This window comes from Myodes glareolus, chromosome 1 (assembly GCF_982192425.1).
Source record: "Myodes glareolus chromosome 1, mMyoGla1.1, whole genome shotgun sequence".
NCBI lineage: Eukaryota > Metazoa > Chordata > Mammalia > Rodentia > Cricetidae > Myodes > Myodes glareolus.
The window spans coordinates 69,552,791-69,577,874 of record NC_142026.1 but is presented as its reverse complement, the minus strand read 5'-3'; the positions used below and the strand labels follow the sequence as shown (position 1 = coordinate 69,577,874).

Below are 25,084 nucleotides of genomic sequence, written 5' to 3'. Positions count from 1 at the left end.
ACAAACCCCTATCCAAACTAATCAAATGGCAGAGAGAGAACATGCAAATTAACAAGATCAGAAATGAAAAGGGGGACATAACCACAGACACAGAGGAAATTCAGAGAATCATTAGATCTTACTACAAAAGTTTGTATGCCACAAAATTGGAAAATATGAAAGAAATGGACTTTTTTTAGATAAGTACCATATACTGAAATTAAATCAAGACCAGGTGAACAATTTAAATAGACCTGTAAGTCGTGAGGAATTAGAAGTTGTCATCAAAAACCTCCCTACCCAAAAAAGCTCAGGACCAGATGGTTACAATGCAGAATTCTATCAGAACATCCAAGAAGAGCTAATACCTATACTCCTTAATGTGTTTCACAAAATAGAAACAGAAGAGTCATTGCCAAACTCCTTTTATTAAGCTACAGTTACCCTGATACCAAAACCACACAAAGACTCAACCAAGAAAAAGAATTACATACCAATCTCACTCATGAACATCGATGCAAAAATTCTCAATAAAATACTGGCAAACCGATTCCAAGAACACATCAAAAAAAATTATCCACTATCAAGTAGGCTTCATCCCAGAGATGCAAGGCTGGTTCAACATATGAAAATCTATCAATGTAATCCATCATATAAATAAACTGAAAGAAAAAAACTATATGATCATTTCATTAGATGCTGAAAAAGCATTTGATAAAATTCTATACCCCTTTATGATAAAGGTCTTGGAGGGAATAGGGATACAAAGATCATATCTAAATATAATAAAAGCAATATACAGCAAGCAGGCAGCTAACATCAAATTAAATGGAGAGAAAAATGGAGAGAAACTCAAAGCTATTCCACTAAAATCAGAAACAACACAAGGCTGTCCATTTTCTCCATATTGCTTCAATATAGTTGTTGAAGTTATAGCAATAGCAATTGAGAAGACCCCCACCCATCTGCGCTCACAGCTACCCCGCCTACTTCGAGGAATCTCCGTTGTGGCCAGGTCAAGTTGTTCCCAGGCCAGCATAATCACCCTGAGACTAGATGGGTCCCTGATGATGAGAAAACAGGATATCTATAGTCAGATACCTAGAGCTCAGCCGTTGGCCAACAGGGAACAGGAAGCATAGAGTATGCTGAAATGAGCCTTAACTGATTCCCATATATTCAAGATAAATAGACAACCCTGTAACCATATATTTCCCTGACTTGCCCCTAACCTGACCCCATCTCTTATCTGAAATATATTTCCCTGACCTGCCCCTAACCTGACCCCATCTCTTATCTGAAATATATTTCCATGACCTGCCCCTAACCTAACCCCATCATTTTATCAGAAATAACCATTGAGAATGCATCAGCTTCTGTAAGATCGCTTCTTGCTATATAACCAATCCTGAATCTAGTCTGGCACGCTCAGCCACCCGAAAGCTGCAGCATCCATGGGCGCCCATGTAAACAAATAAAAATACCTCTTGCTTTTGCATCCAGTGAGGACTAGTCTTGGTTCTTGGGTGTCAAGGTCCCCAAGGGGAGAACACCCGAATCCGGAATCTTTCACAATAAGACAACATAAGGGGATCAAGGGGATACGAATTGGAAAGGAAGAAGTTAAACTCTCATTATTTGCAGATGATATGATAGTGTACATAAGCGACCCCAAAAACTCTACCTAAGAACTCCTACAGCTGATAAACACCTTTAGTAATGTGACAAGATACAAGATCAACTCCAAAAAAATCAGTAGCCCTCCTACACACAAAGAACAAAGAAACAGAGAGGGAAATCAGAGAAACATTACCTTTCACGATAGCCACAAAAAGCATAAAGTATCTTGGGGTAACACTAACCAAGGAAGTGAAAGATCTACTTGAGAGGATGTAGAATAAGGGGGACACTCATCCATTGCTGGTGGGAATGCAAACTTATGCATCCACTTTGGAATTCAGTATGGCAGTCTCTCAGGATATTGGGAATCAATCTACCTCAGGATCCAGCAATACCACTCTTGGGAATATACCCAAGAGATGCCCAATCATACTACAAAAACATTTGTTCAACTATGTTCATAGCAGCATTATTTGTAATAACCTGATGGAGGAGGGTTATCTGTCTATTGTGTTATTTTCATTGGTCAATAAAGAGACTGCCTTGGCCCTTTGATAGGACAGAAAATTAGGTAGGCGGAGTAAACAGAATAGAATGCTGGGAAGAGGGCAATGAGGCAGACGCCATGGAGCCAGCCACCAGGTCAGACATGCTGAATCTTTTCCGGTAAGCCACCACCTCGTGGTGCTACAGATTATTAGAAATGGGTTAATATCAAGATATGAGAGTTAGTCAGTAACTAACTCTCTAGAGATAATGGGCCAGGCAGTGCTTAAATGAATACAATTTGTGTGTTGTTATTTCTGGGACTAAGCTAGCCATGCAGGAGCCGGGCGGGATGAAAAGCAGGCCTGCCCGCAGCCCACCACTACAATAACCAAAACCTGGAAACAACCTAGATGCCCCTCAATGGAAGAATGGATAAAGAAAGTGTGGAATATATACACATTAGAGTACTACTCAACAGTAAAAAATAATGACATTTTGAATTTTGCATGCAAATGGATGGAAATAGAAAACACTATCCTGGGTGAGATAACCCAGACCAAAAAAGATGAAATGGTTCGTACTCACTCATTAGTAGACTCTATCCATTAACAAAGGACATTAAGTCTATAGCTCACAAGCCTAGAGAAGCCAAATCACAAGGTGAACCCAAAGAAAAACATATAGAGATGATCCTCCTGGAAATTGGAAGCAAACAAGATTCCTGGGCAAAAGTTGGGAGCATGTAAGTGGAGATAAGAGCTGGGGTGGGGTTGGGAGAAGGGGAGAGAGGGAGAGAGAAGGGAGAAAGGAAAGACTGGAGAGAGTTTGGGGGAGTGGGAGGGTGGAAATGAAGGAACGGTAGTTATAGGAGCCGGAAAGAAGTTATCTACATTAAAGGAGCCATTTTAGGGTTGGCAAGTGTAGGTCCATATTTCTTTATGGTGTAGCAGCCAGGCTCTGAAGCCATTGGGCCGATCCAAAATGATCACGTAGTCCTGCAGACAGCCTGTCTCTGCTTGACAAAGGTCAGGATGTTGGCTGCTCCCTTTCTTTGTAATTTAGAGGATGCCTTATAGAGATGCTAATTCAAGTCTACATGACAACTAGCATACTCAGCAGACAGGTAGATGTGGACATGACAAAAGGCCATTCACCTGGTTGCCTACATGACAGAATGCTGGCGTATCCCCCCCTCCCCGCTCAATTTATGTGTTGATATAAAAGCTGGCTGGAGAATAAATGGGAGATCTTCAGGAGGAAGAAGCCTGAGATGCCTTTTTCCGTAATAATGGTGTAAGTTGTCTGGTTATTCCTTGCACCTCCTTACCAGTCCAGTTAGGGAAAATAGATATTTATGTTGGAGCCACATGGGCTCCAACAGGCAAGAGACTTGGCTCTAGAGGGGATCCCAGGTGTCCACGGGGATGTCTCCAGCTAAGTCCTTGGGCAACAGAGGATAGGGTGCGTGAACTGGCCTTGCCCCATTACCACACTGATGATTATCTCGAATATCACCATAGAATCTTTGTCTGGCGACGGATGGAGATAGAGACAGAGACTTTCATCAGAGCAACGGACTGAGCTCCCAAGGTCCAGTTGAAGAGCAGAAGGAGGGAGAAGATGAGCAAGGAAGTGTGGACTGCAAGGGGTTGGTCCACCCACTGAGACAGTGTGAATGTTCTAATGGGAACTCACCAAATTCAGCTGGACCGGGACTGAATGAGCATGCGATCAAGCCCGACTCTCTGAATGTGGCTGAAAATGGGGGCTGACTGAGAAGCCATTGATAAAGGCACTGGGACTTGTTTCTGCTGCATGTATTGGCTTTTAGGGATGCTAGTCTATTTGGATGAAAAGTTTCCTAGTCCTGGATGTAGGGACTAGGATTTCCCACAGGGCAGGATTCCCTGCCCTCTCTTAAGGAGGGAGGGGAAGGGAGGAGGGTGAATGTGGGAGCAGGAGGAAAATGGGAGGAGGGGAGGAAGTGTAAATTTTTGAATGGAAAAGTAAATAACTAAATAAAAACAAAAAAAGTTTAAAAAGAAAGAATCAATGGCTAAGAAAACAAAAAGGCATGAATGTGGGAAAAGGGCCTGTAAGAGGAAGGAGGAAATGAGAGGGAGGAAAGAAGGTAAGAGGGGCTGGGGTTGAGAATTAAACAAATGCACTATGTAAACATATGAAATCAGCAAACATCAAATGCAATAAAATATTAAGCATATACATACATTAACACTAAATGAACTCAACAGGTCTCGTTTACAAATATATATTTGTTTGCATATGTAAGCAACAATAATAATTTAAAAATAAAAGGCCATATATTTAAGAGGGTAGACCATTTGGGAGGTGTTGAAAAGAGTAGGGGGGAATATAGTTACATAGATAAATAAATGGTAGATAGATAGATAGATAGATAGATAGATAGATAGATAGATAGATAGGTAAATGTATAGAGATATATGGGGCTATTCAGACAAAGAATTTCTTTGTGCCTTTGGCTGGCCTGGAATCCAAAGTTATCTACCAGCCTCGGCCTCTTGAGTGCTGGAATTAAAACAAAGTGTCACCATATTCAGTTGATGTTGCTTGTGTTGATTAAATTTTTCTAAATGTCAGTCCTGAGAGATTTGTTTCTGTTTTGAGGCAGAGTCTCCTTATCCCCCAGTCTAACCTCACACTCACTATATAGACAAGAAGGTTGATGAATTCTTTCAATTTATGTATATGTGTGTATATATAAGCCAGAAGCTGACAATTAGTACTGTCTTTAAACATGTTCTGTGTGTGTACGTGTGTGAGTGAGTGTGTGTGTGTATGGGGGGGGGTTGTATATGCGGTGTTGTATTCATGTGCATATGTGATTCTGCTTGGAGGGTAAAGGCTGCTAGGATGTCAGGATAGCTTTCTTGGTTACTTCTCCACTTTTCAAAACATTATCCTGTGTTCCTATGTGTGCATGATGTGTCTATATACTCACACAAGCTAGAACACATGGAGATCAGGAAACAATGTCATGAGTCAGTTCTCTCCTCCCACCTTTATGTGGGTTCCAGGCAGGGCCAGATCATCCATCAGGCTTGCATGCCAAGTGTTTTACCCCATACTGCATCTCACTGGCCTTTCCTCACCTTATTTTTGAGACAGATTATCTCACTAAACCTGGACCTCATCCATTAAGATAGGCTGACTGGCCACAGACCTGTAGGAATCTGCCTGTCTCACTCACTGTTCCCGACCAGAGTTACAGATGCTCAATAGCCTAAGATTTCACATAGGTCCTAGGAATCAAACTCAGATCTTCATGCTTGCTCAGCAAACACTTCACCTACTCAGACATTTCCGCAGACCCTAAGACCTTCTTCATTTTCAGATTCTCCTGTCTCCCATGGTAGATTTTAAACCTACACATCATCAAAAAATAAGTATGCAAAGTGATGGGTTTGTGAATGAAATAAGCTTGATAAATCATTCTACAATGTATACATTTATTAAAATACATATTTGTACCCAATACATACAAACAATTATTACTCATTGGCTTAAAATATAACATGGGATTGGTATGGTAAAGAACACTTGTGATTCCAGCACTAAGGATTTGGAGGCAAGAAGATACTGAGTTCTAGGCTAGCCTCATGAACACAGTATAACCTTCTCTCAAACAACAAAAAAAAAAGCAAAAAGAAGAAAACTCAAGGATAAGCCAGTGTGGCCAATGTGTTGACTTGTGCTTTCAGTCCTGTGATTGAGGGCTAGCCTGAACTACACAAGGAGTTCCAGAGTAGTCACAACATAAGATAGGATGTTGTCTCCAAAAAAAGTAATATAAATGATGTCAAATATGAAAACACAGTAATAAAAATCTCTTCCATATGTAATTGAATAAAAATGATGGATATTACTTTAAAAAACACTCTTAACTGGTTTTTGATACAAGTCGCATCGTGTACCCCAATCTTGCCTTGAACTAATAATACTCCTGCCTCAGCTTCCTGAGTGATAAGAGTACAGTCATACGCCCTATGCTCAGTTAAAAGCAATAAAGCTAAATATAAATGTTTAAAAATCAAATAATAATGAAAAAGTTTGTTTTGGAAACTACAGTATATTGCAAAAACTGGAAAGAAAGTATCCAAAAGTGGGATTGTTCATATGGCTCACATCATAAGCTTGATCTCCAGGACCTCATAGACTGAATGTGGTGATGCAGTCCATCATCTCATCACTGGGGAAGTGGAGGCAGGAGATCAAAAACTCAAGCTCATCTTTGACTGCCTAGTGAATTTGAGACTCTGTGATGCTTAGGAAAAAATGACAAGCAAAAGGAATACAGCACAGAGGAATCACAGAGGCTGATGAATGATTAAAAATCTATTGTTTACACATTAATACATTCAGCAAACACACCTACCTAAACACTATTTTAAGAACCTTGGATAAATAGAAGAATCAAGAAGCCCCACCTAGCCCATGAAGGACAGACATTACACCCAGTACATGAGCACCATACTCCAGTCCAGTACAAACAAGAAAGACAGACAGACAGAGGTGATGTAAAAGGAGAGCAACAGAGCATGGATACACAGAGAAAGGTGGTGACCATCTAGCTGGGACTCTGAGAATCAACCCCTATCCAAGGCTTCAGACAACCTTGAAAAGCAACTTTTGGGTTTCAGAGACTCCCATTCCACGTCCAACACTTACTCTGAAGTCAGCAGTCCAGATGGTGGGGCAGTGAAGTCAGACAGGGTACCAATAGAGAGATCAAAGATGGAGAAGCTGCCCCCCACCATTACATCCCCAGGACGGTCAAAGCGACGGCTCTGCCGTGGCAACAGCCAGGCTCTTGGTGCAGAAAGAGCAGACACAGAAACATAACCAAAGAGAACAGGAAAGAGAGTACACAGCCACATGCCTGCTGAGCACCAGGCAATCAGTGGCAGGACAGCCCCATATGGGGCAGAGTCTAGCAGTGCAGGGGGATTTTATCTGGGAGAAAGCTCTTGATCAAGGGCCTGAGGCTAAGACCACACTGGGAATTCTAGGTTTGCAGGCTTGAGGAGAATATTGATCATGACATGGTGGAGGTTGGTGACCACTAAATCCCAGAGTCATTAAAAGTTTTATTCCCTTCTCCTGAATCTTCCTAGCCTCTTTGCATCCAAGGTCACAGTTCTGGGCATCAGTTGCTGACTACAGGAAGGGCAGCAATGGGTCTGATTGCCTCCTGAGGGACTTGCAAGCCCACGAGCAGCTGTGCTCAGGACACTGTTTGGTAGAGAAACCCCAGGTGAGTACAAGAAGCAGACAACCCAGTAGCTGAAGTAAAATATTTAGCACATTGTTCACACTCTATAGCCCCTGCATAAACCATCGTTGTTTCTCCACTGTGTTGATCTACCAATCCATGTTCTGGGTGGTCTTTGCTGTTCCTTAAGGAATTTTCAGAAAAGTTTATCTAGCACAATTTGGAAATACACACAACCAGAGAGGGAGGGGGAGGTGAGGAAGGAAAGGGAAAAGGGAGGCGGGGAGGAGGTGGAAATTTTTAATAAATAAATTAAATAATTAATTAAAAAAAAGAAATACACACAACCAGACAGCAGAAAACAATAAATATCCATGTCTTTGTAGAGTCATTACTCATCTTCCAAGGTACTGAGCCTTTTTGTCTTTGACTGAAAAACAGATTCCAAGGTTGCCAAGGTGGTGTTCAGATAAATTCACTTGATACACAAGCCTGATGGCCTGTGTGTGATCCCAAAAATCAGCATAAAATTAGAAGGAGACCCCATCCTATCGATCAAAACCTGCAAGCTACAAGTTGCTCTCCACCCCCAAACCCTTCTATCCCAGTGACCTCAGAGGAACTCTTAAACACAGGCTCCAACTACAGAGCAAAAATCAAGAGAGGAACGCTGAAGAACAAGGTGTGACTGCACAGAGTGGACCAAGAGAGCGAATTGAGAGAGCAGACCAAGACAGTGGGCAAAGGGAGACCTCACTGAGACACAGAGAGCGACAGTACAGAGTGAATTCAGAACAGTTCCCAAAGACACAGACAGCAACTGCCAAGGATAGGACTCAGAGGCAAAAACACTGCCAGCACCAACTGGAGTAAGAGATGGGTAGGTGTCAATGGAAAGCAACATGGTAACACCAGAACCCAGTATCATACAACGGGAAGACTTGATCATCCTAACCCAGAAGGAATAGAAAATGATTTGAAATGTAACTTTATGGGGATGATGGAGACCGTTAAAGAGGAAATGAAAATTTCCCTTAAACAAATGGAGGAAAAAACAAACAAAAAATTGGAAGAAATCAATAAATCTCTTAAAGAAACCCAAGTAAAAACAATCAAACAGGTGAACCAAACAGTTTAAACAGTTCAAGACTTGAAGATTGAAATAGAGTCAACAAATAAAATACAAATATATGGAATTCTGGAAATGGAAATCCTTGGCAAATGAATGGGAACAACAGAGGCAAGTATAACCTACAGAATACAAGAGATTGAAGAGAAAATCTCAAGTGTTGAAGATACTATAGAGAAAATAGATTCATCAGTCAAAGAAAATGATAAATCCAACAAATTCTTAACACAAAACATCCAGGAAATCTGGGATACCATGAAAAGACCAAAACTAAGAATAATAGGGTTAGGAGAAAAAGAAGAAATCCAGCTCTAAGACAGAAAATATATTCAATAAAATCATAGATGAAAATTTTCCAAACCTAGAGAAAGATATACCTATGAAGGCACAAGAAGCCAACAGAACACCAAATATATTGAACAAAAAAAACCCTCACCATATAATACTCAAAGCTCAAAACATACAGAGTAAAGTAAGAATGTTGAAAGTTGTAAAGGAAAAACCTCAAATAACATATAAAGGCAGTCCTATCAAAACTACACCTGACTTCTCAATGAAAACCATGAGAGCCAGATGGTTCTGGACAGATGTGCAGCAAACACTAAGAAATCAGGATGAAAGCTCAGACTCCTATATCCAGCAAGGTTGTCTGTCAACATTGATGGAGAAAAAAAGATATTCTTTGACAAAACAAGTTCTAAACAATACCTATCCACAAATCCAGCTCTACAGAAAGTACTAGAAGGAAAACTTCAACCCAAGGAAGATAAGTGCACCCACAAAAACAAAGGCAACAAGAAAACTTCACACCAGCAAACCCCCCAAAATGGATACACTACCACCAAATATAGACACTACAACCAAAAATAACAAGAATTAACAATCACTAATCACTAATATCTCTTAATATCAGTGGGCTCAGTTCACCTATAAAAAGACAGGCTAAGAGAATGGATATGAAAGCAGGATCCATTTTTCTGCTGCATACAAGAAACACACCTGAACCTCAAAGACAGACATTACCTCAGAGTAAAGGGTTGGGAAAAGATTTTCCAATCAAATGGACCTAAGAACAAGCAGGTATAGCTATCCTGAGATCTCACAAAACAGACTTCTGACTAAAATCAATCAGAAGAGATGAAGAAGGACACTTTATACTCATAACAGGAACAATACACCAAGAGGAAATCTCAATACTGAACATGTATACCCCAAAAACAGCTTACCAGACATAATAAGGGGAGCTCACCAGACAGGGAAGGAACCAGCATGGGACCAAACCAGATCCTCTAAATGTGGGTGACATTTGTTTGGCAGGGGCAGAATTCAGGATAACTAGTAGTGGCACCAAGATTTGTCCCTGGCTATTTAGAACACATTCTCTTTGGATGGATACCTTGATCAGCCTGGATATACTGGAGAGGGCCTTGGTCCTTCCTCAGAGCAATGTGCCTTGCCCTTGCTACAGAGCGGATGAGGGTGGTGGTGAAGGTAGAGAGAATGGGAGGAGAGGAGGCAGTGGGAACTGGGATTAGTATGTAAAATGAAAAAAGATAGTTTTTTTTTCTTTTGTGAAAAAAATTTAAAATGAAAGAAATATGTATAAGATCCTGAAAACAAATTAGGGGAGAAAAAACTCTACCCACTAGTCCTCTGACTCAGCATGAAAGGTATGACATACACATGTGCATGCACACACACACACACACATATGCACACACCACACAGCCTCTTAAATATAAAATAGATATATTCAAGTAAGGAGACAAATTCCAAACTGTTATTTCAACAGATAAATATAATTATCAAACACAACCATAATCCCTGTATGAAGTAAAAAATAGAGTCAAAACAATGGCTCAGCATTTAGCAGGTAAAGGAAGCCTGACGATCTTCATTAAATCACCAGGTCCCTCACTCAATGGTCAGAAAGAAAACTGACTTCTCATGATAGCCAAAAATAGCATAAAGTATCTTGGGGTAACTCTTACCAAGGAAGTGAAAGATCTATTTGACAAGAACTTTAAGGCTTTGAAGAAAGAAATTGAAGAGGATACCAGAAAATGGAAGAATCTCCCATGCTCTTGAATGGGTAGGATCAACATAGTAAAAATGGCAATTCTACCAAAGGCAATCTATTAATTCAACACAATCCCCATCAAAATCCCAACAAAATTCTTCACAGACCTTGAGAGAACAATAATCAACTTTATATGGAAAAACAAAAAACCCAGGATAGTCAAAACAATCCTGTGTAATAAAGGAACTTCCGGAGGCATTACCGTCCCTGACTTCAAATTCTATTACAAAGCTACAGTAATGAAAACTGCTTGGTATTGGCATAAAAAGAGAGACGTCGACCAATGGAATCAAATCGAAGACCTAGATATTAACCCACAAACCTATGAAAACCTGATTTTCTACAAAAGAGCTAAAAGTATACAATGGAAGAAATGTATGCATCTTCAACAAATGGTGCTGTCATAACTGGATGTCAACCTGTAGAAGAAAGAAAATAGATCCATATCTATCACCATGCACAAAACTCAAGTCCAAATGGATTAAAGACCTCAACATTAATCTGACCACATGGAACCTGATAGAAGAGAAAGTGGGAAATAGTCTGCAACACATGGGCACAGGAGATCACTTCCTACGTAGAACCCCAGTAGCACAGACAATAAGAGAAACAATGAATAAATGGGGCCTCCTGAAACTGAGAAGCTTCTGTAAAGCAAAGGACACTGTCATTAAGATAAAAAGGCATCCTACTGAATGGGAGAAGATCTTCACCAATCCCGCATCAGACAAAGGTCTGATCTCAAAAATATATAAAGAACTCAAGAAACTAGACATTAAAATTCTAATTAACCCAATTAAAAAATGGGGTACTGAACTGAACAGAGAATTCTCAACAGAAGAAGTTCAAATGGCCAAAAGACACTTAAGGTCATACTCAACCTCCTTAGCGATCAGGGAAATGCAAATCAAAACAACTTTGAGATACCATCTTACACCTGTCAGAATAGCTAAAATCAAAAACACCAATGATAGCCTATGCTGGAGAGAATGTGGAGTAAGGAGAACACTCATCCATTGTTGGTTGGAAAGCAAACTTGTGCAACCACTTTGGAAATCAGTGTAGCGGTCTCTCAGGAAATTGGGAATCAACCTACCTCAGGATCCAGCAATACCACTCTTGGGAATATGCCCAAGAAAAGCCCAATCATATTACAAAAGCATTTGTTCAACTATGTTCATAGCAGCATTATTTGTAATAACCAGAACCTGGAAACAACCTAGATGCCCCTCAATGGAAGAATGGATAAAGAAAGTATGGAATATATACACATTAGAATACTACTCTACAGTAAAAAATAATGACATTTTGAATTTTGCATGCAAATGGATGGAAATAGAAAACATTATCCTGAGTGAGATAACTCAGACCCAAAAAGATGAATATGGTATGTACTCACTAATTATTGGACTCTAGCCATAAACAAAGGACATTAAGCCTATAGTTCACAAGCCTAGAGAAGTCAAATAACAAGGTGAACCCAAAGAAAAACATATATAGATCCTCCTGGAAATTTGAAGCAAACAAGATCACCCTGCAAAAGTTGGGAGCATGTAGATGGGGTGGGGGTGGGGATTGGTGTGGGGGAAGGGGAGGGGAGAGAGAGAAGGGAAAGACTGGGGAGAGCTTGGAAGAGTAGAAGGATGGAGTTAGAGGAAGGGCAGATATAGGAGCAGGGAAGAAGATATCTACATTAAGGGAGATATTTTAGGGTTGGCAAGAGACTTGGCTCTAGAGGGGATTCCAGGTGTCCACAGGAATGTCCCCAGCTAGGTCCTTCAGCAGCAGAGGATAGGGTATGTGAACTGGCCTTGCCCCACTATCACACTGATGATTATCTCGAATATCACCATAGAATCTTCGATGGATGGAGATAGAGACTGAGACCCTCATCAGAGGAATGGACTGAGCTCCCAAGGTCCAGTTGAAAAGCAGAAGGAGGGAGAAGATGAGCAAGGGCTGCCAGGGGTTGGTCCACCCACTGAGACAGTGTGCCTGTTCTAATGGGAGCTCACCAAATTCAGCTGGACCGGGACTGAATGAACATGCGATCAAGCCCGACTCTCTGAATGTGGCTGAAAATGGGGGCTGACTGAGAAGCCATTGATAATGGCACTGAGACTTATTTTTACTGCATGTACTGGCTTTTTGGGACCCTAGTCTATTTGGATGCAAAGCTTCCTAGGCCTGGATGGAAGGGGGAGGGCCTCGGATTTTCCACAGGGCAGGGTTCCCTGCCCTCTCTTAAAGATGGGATGGGGAGGGAGGAGGAGGAGTGGAGGAACAGGGGAATGGGAGGAGGGGAGGAAGTGTAAATTTTTGAATTGAAAAATAAAAATAAATTAAAAAAAAAAGAAAACTGACTTCTAAAACTCACCCTCTGACCTCAACATAGTGCTTTGACAGTTGCACGACGAAAAGCATGGATGGAAACAAGCACACCAATCTACCAATCAATAAACATATAAATTACAAACAAATAAATAAAAACCTGCAATACACCTGTTCACTGATATTTCAGCTCACACTTATTTCATTTCCACTTTTAGTAGTTTGATCTTTTCTTAGAAATCAGAATATAAACTTCACACTTTGTAATTAATGAATATTCTTTTTAATATAAGCTTTATTGAGGCATAATAAAGTACATAGTATATAATTCATCCATTTACATTATGAACATTTAATGTGTGGGAGCACACATAAAATCCCACCACTCAGGAGCCTGAAGAGGGGGATTGCTACAAGTTATAAACCAGCCTTGTTGATGTGGAAAGAACCTGTTCCAAATAAATTTAAAAAAAAAAGATGACAATTGAGACATTTCATTGTACGGACTGCTAAGTTAAACCAACATAAAGGCATCTTGATTCCAAAATTTGAGTTTAAGGATATGTTGTTTTTGAAAAGCGGTTTTTTTCTTTTGTTTTCAGAGAAGATGAGAACCTGTGGATAGCTTCCAGACCAATACGGTATGATAGACTACACCCCCTGAAAGGTTGCCGTGAAACCACTCAAAAAATTATTTCACCCAATAAATAGCAGGAAGCAGTTTGGAGAGAAATAGCTACACCCATATTTCCAAATACTGTCTATAAATGTTTATATTTAAAGGGGGATACGATATAGATATTAATAATTTGCATTGATATAGATCTTGGTTTATTGATACAAATTTAAGGTAAATTTTGTTATATGGTACATGTATATTTCTGCCCTTGATTAAGGTAGTTATTTAATGTAGTTCATTTAAAGATGTAATGTATAATTAAGAAATATAGGCTAATAGATAATCATCTATAATAGGCAAACTTGTAGTCATGTTAGTTAGATTTCTAGATGTATAGATATTTTTCAGTTAGTTAGGTATTCTTCAAATCTTTCAGAGACTTCAGAATATGGCATTTAAAATGTTTTAAACATTTAGAGCTTTTAATGACAGTGAGACACATCTGTTCCTGGCAGCACCAATGTACTTCAAGAGGAAGATGGGCATTGAAGACGCTTCTTTCGGAGTCTGTTTGATGAACTGCATATGCAGGAGCCACAGAGAAATGACTGCTGAACTTGCCTAAAGGTAAGACTAATCCTTCAGGGTTCCTGCTTCATGAAAGAGTCTGCCAGACACTATGAGGATACAGAAGAAAGTGACTGGCAAACTGCCAATGTAGGCAGACCTGTCTTTGAAATTTCCTACTTCGTGGAAAAGTCTGCTGGATACTATGGGCCTGTAGGCTGAAGATGGATGCCTCAACGGTACAGAAGAACTTTGTACAACTGTCTAGGCAGTGAGATGTCTCTGTCAATTCTAGAGTTTTAGATGTGTCTTACAATGTACTTCCTGTTTACTTGGGTAATAATATATCCTTCTGGAGTTTTTGATGGAGTTGAAAAATAGATAGATAGTTATAGTTGTCCTCAGTTATGATAAAAGATAAAGTAGATATAAATATTGTAACTGTAATTCTTGCTAGAATTTTACTATGTTAAAGCCTTCCTTTTTATTTAAACAGAAAAGGGGAAATTGTGTGGGAGATCCTTCTATCTATGTGATGCTTTTCTTAGTTAACAAATAAAGAAAATGCCGGGCAGTGGTGGCGCATGCCTTTAATCCCAGCACTCGGGAGGCAGAGGCAGGAGAATCTCTGTGAGTTCAAGGCCAGTATGGTCTACAAGAGCTAGTTCCAGGACAGGCTCCAAAGCTACAAAGAAATCCCATCTTAACAAAAGAAAAAAGAAAAAAGAAAGGAAGAAAGGAAGGAAAGGAGGGAGGGAGGGAAGGAGGAAGGGAGGAAGGGAAGAAGGAAGGAAGGAAGGAAGGAAGGAAGGAAGGAAGGAAGGAAGGAAGGAAGGAAGGAAGGAAGGAAGGAAGAAACTGCCTTGACCTGTTTATAGGGCAGAACTAAGGTAGGCAGGGAAGACAGCTGAATACTGGGAGAAAGAAGGACAGAGTTACAGGAAGTCATGAAGCTGCTGTCGCTGGAGACATATGCTCTGAAACTTTGCTGGTAGGTCACAACCTCATGATGATGCACAGATTAATAGAAATGGGTTAAACTAAGATGTAAGAGTTAGCCAATAAGAAGTTAAAGCTAATGGGCCAAGCAGTGATCTAATTAATACAATTTCTGTGTGATTATTTCAGGGGTGGGCAGCTGGGAACCAACAAGTGGCTCCCTGCTTAATACAATAACATGTGTCTACTATCAAATCAATAGTCGTGAGTGTTTTGTTCTTACCTTGATGGTTCCTTTAAGTATCTTTTGATCCACACAGAAATAGTGAGCCAAATCACACAGTTGGGCCTAGTGTTCCCCCCTTCAAGGACTAGGTCATGAATCCTTGTGGTACAGACCTGGGGAGACACCTTCTCTGAAGCATCTCACTCCGCCTGTCTTGCTGTGCCTGGTGGCCTTGCCTTAGCCAGGCAGGCATGTTCCTCTCTTGTCTCAGCAAGATGATGTAGCACTTGGGGATGAAGATGCCACCCAGAAGGCCAGCAGTGGAGGCCAGGATGGAGAAGATCTCTACAGCCACCGTGGATTTGCCCCGAGCACTGTGGTACAGGAACAGGTATGCTGTCCAGATACTGCAGAAGAGCAGCATGCTGAAGGCCAGGAACTTAGTCTCGTTGAAGACATCTGGTAGGCCCCTGGCCAGAAAAGCCACAGAGAAGGTACCCCCCGCCAGAAACACCAAGTAGCCCAGCACACAGAAGAAGATGGTGCCAGAACCCTCCTGGCACTGGATGACAATGTGCTGGGGCTCCGAGACCATATCCCTGTCTGGGAATGATGGGGAGGTGGCCAGCCAGACCCCACAAAGAACAACCTGCATGAAGGAAGCAATGAGGACCACTGAGGTGGAAGCCCCAGGGCTCAGGCACACCTGGATCCTGCCCCCCGGCCTGGTGACCCTGAAGGCCAGGACCACTGTGAGAGTCTTGGCCAGAACAGAGGAGACAGCCACCGTGAACACCACAGCAAAGGTCATCTGACGCAGGAGGCACGTGGGGACACTGGGGCGGCCAAGGAACAGCAAGGCGCACAGGGAACAGAGGGAAAGAGAGATCAGCAGGAAGTAGCTGAGGGTCCTGTTGTTGGCCCTCACCACGGGGGTGTCCCTGTGCTTCAGAAACACTCCCAGAACCAGGACAGACAGACCAGCCAGGAAGAGTGCCACCAAAGCCAGCATGAATCCCAGAGGTTCCTCGAAGGCCAGGAAGATCTCTGTCCTGGGCAGGCAGCGGTCTCTGGTGTGGCTCGAGTACTGCTCCTTGGGGCACAGGAGACATCTCTTCATGTCTACGGGAGACACAGACACCATTTCTGCAACACTGTGCCAATTGCACCAGCTCTGAAGGAAGGTGCCCCAAGCACTCCCTGCCCTTACAGCCTTTCCATCAAGTCATGGATTTATGAATTATTCTTGGTGACCAGGGCTGGGATGGGTGATATTAGAAGCAGAGGCACAGAGGAAAAAGTTGCGCGTTCTGTATCTGTTTTGTTTTGTCTTCAGTGTCTCATGGAACTCAGGCTGAGTGGCAGAGGGTGGCCATGAATTCCTAAGCCTCCTTCCTCAACTTCTTTAGTGCTGTCACTATAGACCTGCACCACTCTACCTCGCTTATGCGAGTGTGTATGTGTGCAGGTTTGTGTGTGCATGCACATAAGTACACGCATATGCTTATCAAAACCAGGCATTTTCATCAGATATAATTTCTCAATCATTTCCCCTACCTCACAAAGATCTGCCTGCCTCTGCCTCCTGAGTGCTGGGATTAAAGGTGTGTGCCACCACTGCCCGGCCCCCTACCTTACTTATTAGTCAAACCTATTTGTATATTTGGTGTGTGTATGTACATATGTGGGCTCATGCATGCCAAGGTGTGCTAATGAGGGTCAATACAACTTTCATGAATTTGGTGCTCTCCTTCTACCATGTGGGTCCCAGACACTGACTTATGCTGTCAGGGTTGACAGTGAAGACTTTAACTGATGGGCTGTGTAACCAGTCTCCACAGCTTATTCTTTTGTAATTACTTCTTTTATTTTACTTGTTGAGTATTTTTTCTGTTCATATGTATGGAAATTATTTGAATGCCTGGTTCCTGCAGCAGTCAGAAGATGGCATCAGATCACCTATAACTAGAAGTGCAGATGGTTGTGAGCCACCATGTGGATGTTCTTAACTGTTGAGCCCCCTTTTCAGCCCTCTTTCACCTTAGTTTTTAAGACAGGGTGTCTCACTGAACCTGGAGATCACTGGGCTGACTATACTGGCAGGCCACAATGCACAAAGATCCTCCTGCCTCTGCCCTCTGAGTGCTGAAATTAAAGGAATGTGCCACTACATCTGGTCTTAATGTGAGCTCTTAATGGTTCATTTTTTTTTGCCAGTAGTCTCAGTAACTGGCCATACTGACAAATGTTTTAGCCTGAGTAGTGCCCCAAAAATTCAAAATTCACTTGATGAACTCCTATCCCTAAGCACCTCAAAATGGGATATATTTTGCCATGAGTAAACTGGAGACAATGTAATAAGGGTTAAGTGTGATCCCCAGCGTAGACCCGAATTAGAACTGGGCTGCAGACCTAATAAGAATAGGGAGTTGGAGCTGGTGTGACTGCAGGTGACTCTAATCTCTGCACTTGAGGGGCAGACAGGTAAATTTCTATCAGTTCAGAGGCAGACTGGTCAACTTAGTGAGTTCCAAGCCAGTCAGGGCTACATGCTGAGGCAGTGTCTATAACAAAACAACAAGCCAAAAAGAAAAAAAAAGGATCTCTCTCTCTCTCTCTCTCTCTCTCTCTCTCTCTCTTTCTCTCTCTCTCTCTCTCTCTCTCTCTCACACACACACACACACACACACACACACACACACACCAGAGCACACAGTGAGGGAATGACTCTTCCAGGGCAAGAGCGAGGCCCACACAACACCAGCTTGAGGATAACTTGACTTTCCATTTCCAGCTTTCAGAATGGTAAAGCAACAACTTCTGCAGCTCAAACAGTACGGGATGTGGTGATCGGCTGCCATTCGACCACAAACACAGAGGAAGGAAATCACAGAACATCTACATGCAGTTCCTCTTACAAGAGGTTTAAAAAGCAAGTGAAAGTCATCAATATCAGCAAAAACCAGGTTCTGATTACAGAACCACTGAAGTTTGTTTAAGTAGCATATGCCATCTTTCTTAATCAGGGGCGAAAGTATGTACAGTGTTTGCTAGAGAAGAATTCATTATGCAGTCCAGTGATGATTCACGCACTCATCTGTTGCAATTAAGCATTTACCTAAGAACAATGAAAAGACTACCGTTCAGACTGGTATTCCACAAGAAAGCAAAGACTGCAATATCTCAGTGGATGAGTGTGGTGGTTTGACTGAGAATGACCGACATAGTTTTATAGATTTGGATGTTTGAATCCTAGTTCTGGGCTGTTGGGGATGGTTTGGGAGGTGCAGGCTTGCTGAAGGAGGTGTGTCACTGGGAGGAGTCTTTAAAGTTCAAATTCCCACATCAGGCCGACTCTCTAGCTCTCTGCCTGCCTGCTGTTTTTGGATGAGAATGTAAGCTTTCAGCTGCTGCTGCAGCACTATGCCTGCCTGAATGATGCCATGTTTCCTGCCATGATGGTCATGGACTCAGTCTCCAAAACTATAAGTAAGCCCCCAGTTGAAGGCTTTTCGTTTAGAAGTTACCTTGGTCATGGTGTCTCTTCACAGCAGTAGGACAGTAACTAAGACAGTGGAGAAATACAGGAGGCTCACAATTCCCTTTGGTTCCTCAGATTCCAGCTCCACATGCCCTTACCTTTTTTATCTGCAAACTGTCCCTCGGGGCAGGGACTGCAATCAAAACAGCAGTGGGGGGCTCCCAGCCTGGGCACTTGGCTGAACCCTGGAAGGCAGCTTTCACTGCAGACAGAGGTGGGCACCTAGTAACAGTGAGCATAGTGTCACCAGTGACTCTTTAGGGATACAGATGCTTGACCTCACCCTAAGAACCAGAACAGGAGAGTTCCCTCTCAGCCCACTAGATGAGAAGCCTTTCAGAAAACATGTTTATCCCAGCAGATGACAAACTGGGGAAGTACCTTTGAATGTAATAGGCCACATCTTGCTTACCTTGCTAAGGGTTTCAAAAACATACCGAAACATTTTGATGTATTGTCTTTTCAAAGGTCCTTGGGGTTCCTACATCAACAATTGAATGGATGCGGGCAGGAGAGAAGGCTCAGTGGTTAAGAGTACTGGCTGCTCTTCCAGAGGACCTGGGTTCAAATCCCAGCACTCATATAGCAACTCATACTGTAACTCCAGGTCCAGAGGATCCAGTGCCCTCTTACAGCCTCCACGGGAACCAGGCACACACATACTATACTAATATATGTGCTAGGAAACATCCATACATTCAAAACAAAACTTGAAATAGAATTCTAAGTATTGGCAGACACTGCAGAAGTCTGCCATGCAGTTTTATCAAGTCAGCCTGCTTATCTCAATTACTCAGAAAAGTCTATTTTTCCTTTTTCCATCTTATTATCTCTTTTTTCTTTCTTTTAGATACTGTCCATAGCCTGGACATGCTTTCCTTGATGGCCTTGGCTTTCTGCTTGCTAGCCTCCATGCCTAACTCAGAAGCTATGACTGTCTCTCTTACTTTTTTTGAGGGTCTATCATGCCTACATGGACCAAATGAAAAACACCCTCGAGAGTCTTCTGTCCCTGAAAAATCTCAAATTTTGTTATTAAATCTCCATTGTCATCAAACATAATCTTGCTTCCATCAGGAGTCTTAAGGTGCACCTTCCTGAGGGCTGAGGAAAGAAAGGAGACACTGTAGACTGGCCAGGACCAAACAGGGGTTTTATCCAAATTACCACATGCCAATGGCCTCTGAAGTGACTGAGCGCCACTTCAATCGAGAACTGGACCCATTAGGCATAAGGGATATCAAGTATCTATGATATTTTCAGCCTAATCTATCTTTAAAAAAGTAATAATTCATAATAATTAATCCAGATCATTTTAACCTAGTACTCTGTGTGTGTGTGTGTGTGTGTGTGTGTGTGTGTGTGTGTGTGTGTGTATACACAGATTACTCATATTGTGGAATTAGAGAACAACCCTCAGGAATGTTCTCTCCTTATGCTGCCATATGGGACTCAGGAATCCAACTTATGCTTGGGAACAAGTGCCTTAACCCACTGAACCATCTCAGCAGCCTTAAAATTAAACCCAAAAACATGACAACGTAGTTCCTGCTCCAGGGTCTCATTTGGTTGTGCACTATTGTTCTCAGTCTTCCCTTCACACTCAGGAGCCTGGCCCCAGCCCACCTAAACTGCCCAGTGACTCTAACCAGTCTCCCACAATTCATCAGTCCACCCACGTGGCTCTTCTGTTTGTCTCCATTCTAGGGTCCTGACATGCCGGACCTGTCATCCACAATGCTATCTCTTCTTCCCATGATGAGACTTCTCATTCTCTTGTCTGAAACTCAGATATTTCCACTTTCACTTCCAGCCTTTCACTTCCCTTCACTCACTCCTTACTCATTCATCTACTTTACATCTTCATTAAGTACACACAGACATTTTGACACCCACATTTAATTTTGTGACAAGATTTTGTTTTGTATCCAGGTTGGCCTTAACTGCAGGATTCTATAGCTACACCCTGTCCATTTGATAGGCATGACCCACAAAGTCTGGCCTCCTATATTTTTTAATCTGTCACCCTCAAACAAAAAGCCAACATCTATTACTGTCTATCTCATTACAACCATATGTACCTTCACAGGCATAGAGGGCTGATTCAGGTCGTTTGAGTGAAGGTGATGAAAATACACCCAGTCCTTGTCCACCACTCTCACCAGTTACTTCATCACGGAACAACCAGTTTTCAGAGGGCCCCTTACAGATCTTGGCCCATGCTATTTTGAATGGATTTGAGAAGATAGATAGATAGATAGATAGATAGATAGATAGATAGATAGATAGATAGATAGAAGGTAGGCAGGCACACAGACAAAGAAGACTGGGGATAAAATGATAAAAATACATTATATACATGTATGAAAAAATAATAATAATATATAAAATAATACGTTAAAAAGAAAAATAAGTAAGGGATTAGAAGATGGCTCAATAATTAAAGAACTGGTCATAAAAGCTTGAGAATTCACAGAACCCACATAAATGCCAGGTGGATGTGTCAGCCAATTCTAATTATATTCTCAGAAAGTGGAGACAGAAGATGCCCAGAACAATCTGGCTAGCAAGACTAGTCACATCAATAAGTTCTGCGGTTGAGTGACAGATCCTACCCCAAAGAATAAGATAAAAGAGTGATTGAAAAGTTATTTCTAATCATCCTCAGACCTTTCTACATGTATGTATGTACAAATAAGTGCAAACCCCACCACATGTGCCTGCATGTCCACACACATGTTCCCACATGCATGTACAATACACCAAAAAATAAAAAATAAAAAAATGGCATTTGATAATGTTTGAAACCCTGATTTGCATCATGCCAATACTAAAAGCCATCCACTGTTTACCAAAGATTAAATTTGAAACACTAAAAATCTATTTACTGTTATCTGAAATATTAATTTTACTAGGTATCCTGTATTTGCCAAGGCAAGCAACCCCCAGGGACTGGACACATCTGTGAATACGCACATAGCATGGATTCCTTGGTTACTATTCCTTCTAAGATGTCTCTCAGTAGTAAGCATGTGACATCCTTGCTGAAGCATATAGTCAGCTTTTCTACAACCTAGTGAGAACCAATGTCCTCTTCCCCAACCATCCCAGAGTCACCCACTGCACACATGTCTCTCTCACCTGCCAGGGCTGGAAGGCCTGGGAATCTGTACTTTGCCCATCCTGCTGTCCACTGGTTATCATGTCTTGCAGGGCATGGGCAACGCTGTAGACAGATGTGTAAGCAGCATCAATTTTACTCACTTCTGGGAAAGGGTACTGTTTGTTTATCAGACTCTCATTCCCTGAGCACAGCTGGACACCCTCTGTCACTGTGCTGCTCTGGTGGGGCCATGTGCAATCAAAGGTGAACTCCCAAAACTTCTTTATAAACATGTCTTCTGGGGTTTGGCTAGGGAGAAGGTTAGCAAGGAACTCTAGGAAGCCAGTAGCCCTGCTGCTGTGATACAGAAGGCCAAATGTGCCATGCAATACCTGGGAAATGCCTGGAATGGACAGGGCAAGTGCCATGTGCAGAGTGCCCTTGCTGACCCAGACCTGAAAATAGGAACACCCAGTAACCTATACAGAATAAGCTGGAAATTTGCATTGTTCAGAAAAAAACAGAACAACCCTGGCTGTGCATTTCTGCATCTTCTGGACAATCTCTCCCATCTTCCCTATGGACTCATGGGAAGGAGCATGGAGGGTGAACCCAATGCACACACCAGCTGGGCTCAGCTCCTGAATGGCCAGAGAGCTGGCCTGCTGCCCAAAGTCATCATCATGGACCAGAATGATCACCCAGGACCACTGAAAGTGAATGATCAGCTGGGTCACGGCACGGCAAGATGTGAGGTTACTAGTCATGGTCCGAAGGAAAGATGGGAACTGGATCTTGTCACTGAGGCTGGGTAGTGAGGATCCATAACTGACCTGTCATGGAAGAGCCAAGCAATAGAAGGGTGGATGAGACTTGGACTTGGGCGTAGGCTGATGATCTGGTTTAAATGTGGGAAGGAGGGGGCTGGAGACATGGCTCAGTGGTTAAGAGTTCTTCTTGCAGAGGACCTAAGTTCTATTCCCAGTACCTACATTAGGTAGCTCACATCTGCCTGTAACTCCAGCTCAAGGAAATGTGATGCCTTCTTCAGGCTTCCTCCTACACCTGCGACATAGACACACACACACACACACACATATGCATATGTGTGTATATATATATGCATATGTGTGTGTATATATATGTGTGTGTGTGTGTGTGTGTGTATTAAAATATGATGAATTTTCATGAAAGGACTGATCCCTCCTGTTCCCATCCCCACCTACTCCCAATCAACCTGTAAAATCTATTTTGTTTCCCCTTTCCAGAGAAATCATATATTCACCCTTGAGCCCTCCTTGTTGCTTGGCTTCTCTGTATCTGTGGAATGTGGAATGATTATCCTTTACTTAACAGCTAATGTCCACTTATAAGTGAGTACATACCATGTTTATCTTTCTGGGTCTAGATAACCTCACTCAGGATGATTTTTTTCTAGTTTCATCCATTTGCCTGCAAATTTCATGATGTCATTGTTTTTAAAAGCTAATACTTCATTGTGTAAGGTACCACATTTTCTATATCTATTCTTTGTTTAGAACATCTACATTGTTCCCAGTGTCTGGTTATTATGAATAAAGTTCTATGAACATAGTTGAACAAGCGTCCTTGTGGTACAAATGAGCATCCCTTGGGTATATGCTCATGAGTGGTATAGCTGGAACTTGAGGTTTCACAATTTTCTGAAGAACTGCCATATTGGTTTCCAAAGTGGCTGTACAAGTTTGTACTTCTACCAGCAATGCAGGAGTGTTCCCTTGTTCCACATTTTCACCTGCAATAACCATCACTCGTGTTATTGATCTTAGCCATTCTGACAGGTATAAGATGGAATCTCAAAGTAGTTTTGATTTGCATTTCCTGATGGCTAAGGATATTGATATTGAACATTTCTTTAAGTGTTTCTCAGCCATTTAATGTTCCTCTCTTGAGAATTTTTTCTTTTGATCTGTACCCCATTTTTAATTGGATTATCTAGCTTCTTGAGTTCTTTATATATTTTGGATTGGGCCTCTTCCAGATGCGGGGTTAGTGAAAATATTTTCCCATTCCGTAGGCTGCCATTTTTTCCATCAATAGTGTCGTTTGCCTTACAGAAGCTTCTCAGTTTCACAAGGTCCCATTTACAGATTGTTGATCTTAGTGCCTATGCTATTGGTGTTCTGTTCAGGAAGCTGCCTCCTGTGCCAATGTATTCAAGACTATTCCCCCTCTTTCTCTTCTATTAGGTTCAGTGTATCTGGTTTTACATTGAGATCTTTGATCCACTTGTACTTGAGTTTTTGTGCAGGGTAATAGATATAAATCAATTCTCATTCTTCTACATACTAACATCCAGTTAGACCAGCACCATTTGCTGAAGATGGTTTCTTTTTTACATTGTATATTTCTGGTTTCTTTATCGAAAATCAGGTATCCACAGGTGTGTGGATTTACACCTGTGTCTTTGATTAGATTCTATTAATTAGCCTGTCTATTTTTATGACAATACCATGAGGGTTTTATTACTACAGCTCTATAATACAGGTTGAAATTAGAGGTGTTGATTCCCCTGCATATTGTCTTATTGTATAAGATTGTTTTAGCTATCTTGAGGTTTTTTTTTCTTTTTTCTCATGAAGTCTCCTAGTAATAATGGATACAGAGCCCAAACTGGCCATCTTCTATAACCAGACCTGTTGGAGTGGTCAACCCATGACTGGTCCAACTTGTGGTCTACAACCACAAGAGGGAGCCACATCACCTGGATAGCCAGGAACAAGAGACAGGATAGCCCAGATACCCAGGATAGAACCAAACACAACTGACAAAACAAACAAACAAAAAGAAGTCAATGAAATGATTCCTAATGATATTCTGCTGGTGCCTTGCCTAATTGTCATCAGAAAGGTGTCATCCAGCAACCAATAGGAGCTGATAAAGAGACCCACAGCCAAACACTAGGTAGAACAAGGGGAACTCAGCAGAAGAGAATAAAGAAGGATTGTAGGAGACAGAGGGGCCGAGGACACTAGGCCACTGAATTAGCTACGGAGGGCTCATAGGGGATCATAGAGAATGAAGCAACAAACATGAACCCAGTATGGGTCTGAGCTAGGTCCTCTTTATATACCTTACAGTTGTATAGCTTGATGTTATTGTGGGATAAAATTAAAATATAAAATTAACCAATAATTTTTTGAGCTGGGCAGTTGGTGCATGCCTTTAATC

The 25,084-nt window shown here is 41.8% G+C and overlaps 2 protein-coding genes across 2 annotated transcripts in view; both read right to left on the bottom strand.

Moving 5' to 3' along the window:
- LOC125396016 (vomeronasal type-2 receptor 26-like) overlaps positions 1 to 7,004 on the bottom strand; it is a 28,991-nt gene extending 21,987 nt beyond the window's left edge. Inside the window, exon 1 of the mRNA XM_087909087.1 lies at positions 6,796 to 7,004. Coding sequence (XP_087765213.1) covers positions 6,796 to 7,004 — 209 coding nt within the window. The remainder of the gene's footprint in view (positions 1 to 6,795) is intronic.
- Positions 7,005 to 15,086: 8,082 nt separating this feature from the next.
- LOC148123434 (vomeronasal type-2 receptor 26-like) overlaps positions 15,087 to 25,084 on the bottom strand; it is a 17,911-nt gene continuing 7,913 nt past the window's right edge. Inside the window, 6 exon segments of the mRNA XM_087911721.1 lie at positions 15,087 to 16,404; positions 18,870 to 18,993; positions 19,719 to 19,875; positions 21,900 to 22,334; positions 22,337 to 22,394; positions 22,396 to 22,707. Of these exon segments, the coding sequence (XP_087767847.1) occupies positions 15,376 to 16,404; positions 18,870 to 18,993; positions 19,719 to 19,875; positions 21,900 to 22,334; positions 22,337 to 22,394; positions 22,396 to 22,707 (2,115 nt within the window). The 3' untranslated portion in view covers positions 15,087 to 15,375.